The 3894-nt window shown below is 43.0% G+C and overlaps 1 protein-coding gene across 1 annotated transcript; it reads right to left on the bottom strand.

The window, feature by feature from the left end:
- Positions 1–349: 349 nt before the first annotated feature.
- On the bottom strand, positions 350–3888 carry ZNF367 (zinc finger protein 367; the record flags this gene model as incomplete). Its single annotated transcript, XM_010151955.1, has 4 exons — positions 350–825; positions 1356–1494; positions 1898–2017; positions 3744–3888. Coding segments are annotated over 4 exons (645 nt in total), but the record flags the coding sequence as incomplete, so codon positions are not given.
- Between the last annotated feature and the right edge of the window lie 6 nt (positions 3889–3894).

The following is a 3894-nucleotide window of genomic DNA, read 5'->3' as shown; positions in this document are numbered from 1 at the left end:
GCAAAGTCAAGCCTCATACCTTGAGCAGTCACAATGAAGATCCTGAACGATCTTAGTTTCCTGCATGAAGCAGTTTCTTCCCCTCTACAAGTTGAGATAACTAAGCTTTGCCTTCCACCTCAGCGATACTAGGTAAAGATACACCGACATTAGAAAAACAGGGTTTCACTGCTGCTTAACAATATCTTCAGACCTACCACTTCTTATAAATTTGCCCAGTCAGGCAAACACTTCTCTTTTTGTCAGCCCTCTTTGGCCACGTGTACCATTCTGCTAATCGCGAACACTTTGTTCGGAAAGGACTTCCTGTGAAAACTGCTCCGAATAAATGAGTTAACCTTGCAAAATCTAACCCTGCATCATGCAGTCCCATATTTACAAAACACTTAGAAACTTTACATCTGTCTTTTACCTTACAAAAAGTGCAATTCTCTTACCCCATGTTATGGGGCAACAACATTCTTCATAAACTCTACAGAATAGCAGCCTATAATAAGCAAATAAGGTGCTTAGCTTATGCCCAGGATCTAACTGGTTAAGTACCACCAGGAAGTACATTTTGTATAGGCAGACTCTGTTTTTATCTACTGTAGAAGGGGTGCCACGGCCAGGTTTGCGAGCTCAATGAGAGCCAGCGCACCGTGCATGCGTTCACTCTGTTCCTGGAGGCAGCGGAGGCGAGCAGCAGAATGAGCGCTGTTTTTCTCTTCATCATCCTCTTCATCAGACTGAAGATATTCCATTGGATCCTGCTGTTCTTGATCCGTTTTCTGGATTGTTTTAGTTTTCAAAGCAGGGGCACGCTGTTCTCTTGTCTCCCAGTATCTACAAAAATGAAACACAGGGAATGCTTTTAATACATACAGCTAACTCCTGCGCCAGCAATAGAGAGTACCTCACATACAGTCTGCAGCATTAAGTACTAAGCATTTGGCTTTATCTTTCAGCCCTCGCGTAGTAGCATTTAAGGTGTCAGAATCCTCCTTTTTCGGTATTTTAAGTGTAAAGTACCCAAATGAACATCTGTGGCAGATGTCTCCTCTACAGGGTGTTCCCAGAAACACAGTCGTCCCTCATGCAGATGCAAATCCAGCATGCCTGTGGTACTATCAAGGTATTAAGAGGCATTTAAGCAGGTAACAATATTTAAAAAAAAAGCAAGAAAAGTCTCATGAGGAACATTATCTTGACCAGGACTTAACATTTCTTTGAGAAAGGCAAGGCCTGGCTGATATGTACTGGAGGAATGGCCGGGTTTGGTTTGTTGGAGCTTTTTTTGCCCCTAAGAATGAAACGCTTTCTCAGTCCGCCCTTAGAAGTGTTTTAGAGAAAGATGATACCACAAGGGAACTTACTTTGCTAGCCACTCAGCCACAGCTTCATTGTCAGCTGTCTGCTTTTTACTCAGCCTGTCTGTGAGCTCTTCCCTCTTCAGTCGGGCAAATGGATGTTTGGGACAATGACGGTTTGCATGCGTGAATCTGCTTAAACAGCCTTAAAAACATGAAGTGACAACGAAGAACACATTACGGGATAGCAGTCAACTAAGAAGTAGGAATAGTATCTGTGGGATGAAGATGCTGCTGAATTCCACCTTCCTCACTCACAAAACCTTAGGTTTGGTTGAAAGCAGCAAGCTGTAGTTGCAATGTTCATAGTGTGCCCATTATTTCGTACACTGGTATCAACTGACAGAATTACTGTTAACCTACTTACATAGTAACATACGCAATCCTTAGATACATACTTGCATGATTATGCAGATTCTCCACAGCTTCTCCTTTCCCTTTCCCTAGAAGCTCCTCCAAAGGAAAATCTGCCACATGATCATGTATACGTTTCCAGTACTAGACTGACACTAGTTCTGAAAGCGGCAAATTACTCTCTGATGTCTCACCATTCTCTGAGCAGACGAAAGGTTTCTCCCCTGTGTGCAGACGCTGATGAGTTTTGAGCTGCCCACTCTGAACAAAGGCTTTCCCGCAATCTGGGTAGTCACACAAATAAGGCCTTTCACCTTAAAAATAACAACAGAACATATTTATAAAAGCTGGGTATAAAAGAAGAGTCGTATTATCCAGTGGTATCCAGCATCCCTGGCTTGAGACTTACAGAAGCAAGCTGTCCTTTTACTCACTCAGACACTTGCACCTAGTCAAAAAGCCCTGGTGTACCAAATAGCAGAGATACACTTTTGCCCCAAACAGATCTTTACTTTGAAGCACATATTCTATGCTACTGAATAATCCAATTATTTCCAGAGGAGAGAGAAAAAAAAAAAAATTCTTATCATATTTTCAGACTTAAGCCTCTTGCATAGCACTACCTAAGTTTTGTCCCATGAAACTACACACCTATAGAGCAAGAAATACATGAAGTGAAATTAGTAAATGGATAGATAATGCAATTCAAGTTGTAAATGGATAAATTCTATCCTTAACATAGCCTGTATCAGGGTAAAATAGCTGAGGACAACAGTAAAGTAACATATGAAGTTGCCGAAGTATCTCGTTGGGGAAGAGTGAGAAAAGTTGTAACAGATAAATGGAGATAGCACGAGAAATTGATTCCAGACTTAAACCAAGGAAGTTTTCTTAGTCCAGTCATCTAGGAGGGCTTCTCCACACAGCCTGTAATGAGAAGCACAGAGGCTCTGATCGTGCAACTAGACACAGGTGTGCCGTGACACTGCTCCTCAGGAAGGATGACGAGTGTCATCCTTCTTACTACCCAGGGAGCAAACAGCACACCAAGCTCTGTACTCAGTGAAGCAGTTCATACAAGTTCAACACCTAATGCAACCAAGTGAAGTAAAAACATCTTTTTACCAAAGAGCATGAGGAGCCTGCTGTTTAGTATTAGTACCCATATTAGGCTCAGTGATTTGAGTTGGAAAAAGAGACCATGGGAGCCAAGGTTTGTCCAGGGTTTTGTTCGTTTGGTATAGGTGTTTGGGGAAGGGGGAGGGGGCAGCGCAATCCGCTGGTGGTTGTGTCTGTATTGTGGGCTATATTAGTTCACACTTTATTGCAAATACAGAGTCCTGTTGGAGCTTTAACTCAAAAAAAATGGTTTTAGTTTTAAAAAAGCAGCACCTCCTGTTCAGTTCAAGCTCAGCAGGGTATTGAATAAGTTGATCCCGTATTTCAGCTTAACTGCGAGTTGCCTTCTAGAAATAGTTCAGTAAATCAGTGTGACCAACTGCACACGAGAAAATGAATTCTAGGTGGTGGGAGACAACTGGATGGTGATTTCAAGCATTTCAACTCTTTTCTCAACTTTAAAGCTACAGTTCTAGGGTGTTACACTGCCCACGTTACCAACCACTTTTAAAGTTACTCTAACAGGCAAACTTCAATTGCTGCATGAAAAGTACACCAGCAAGAAGGAAACAAATCACAGAGATGAGGCAGTCAGAACTAAAAGTGCTACCACGTACAGAGCACCAAGCTCAGGAAAAGTACTCCCCTCTTACCAAGAAAGCCCATGATAACAGCAGATAAATTATTTACACGATTTGCATGTACCATCAGAGCCCAAATCGCTGCTACACTTGCCCGTGAAAAACGTTGTTACACAGGCTTTGATTACGCTGACAAGGCTTGGAAGAAAGGTATGATTAATTTAGCACCGACAATAAAATATTAACAGGTCGAGTTTGTCAGGGTCGGGGGTCTGTCTGTGGTTTGATTAACCCTTTGGGTGCTGCTCACCCCAGCTAATGACACCTTCCCCTTACTCACCGGTGTGAGTCCGTTTGTGGGCTTGCAGGGACTTCTCTCGCGGAAAGACCCTGTTGCAGATATTGCAACGTATCCTGCTGGAAGAGTGCTCTCCTTCATGGATCAGGTCACGGACGGTGTCTGCTCTCGGCCGGCCACGCCTTATCCCATC

Source organism: Eurypyga helias, unplaced genomic scaffold (assembly GCF_000690775.1).
Source record: "Eurypyga helias isolate BGI_N326 unplaced genomic scaffold, ASM69077v1 scaffold27885, whole genome shotgun sequence".
Lineage (NCBI taxonomy): Eukaryota > Metazoa > Chordata > Aves > Eurypygiformes > Eurypygidae > Eurypyga > Eurypyga helias.
The sequence above is the reverse complement of the archived record's forward strand: the minus strand, read 5'-3'. Positions and strand labels throughout refer to the sequence as shown.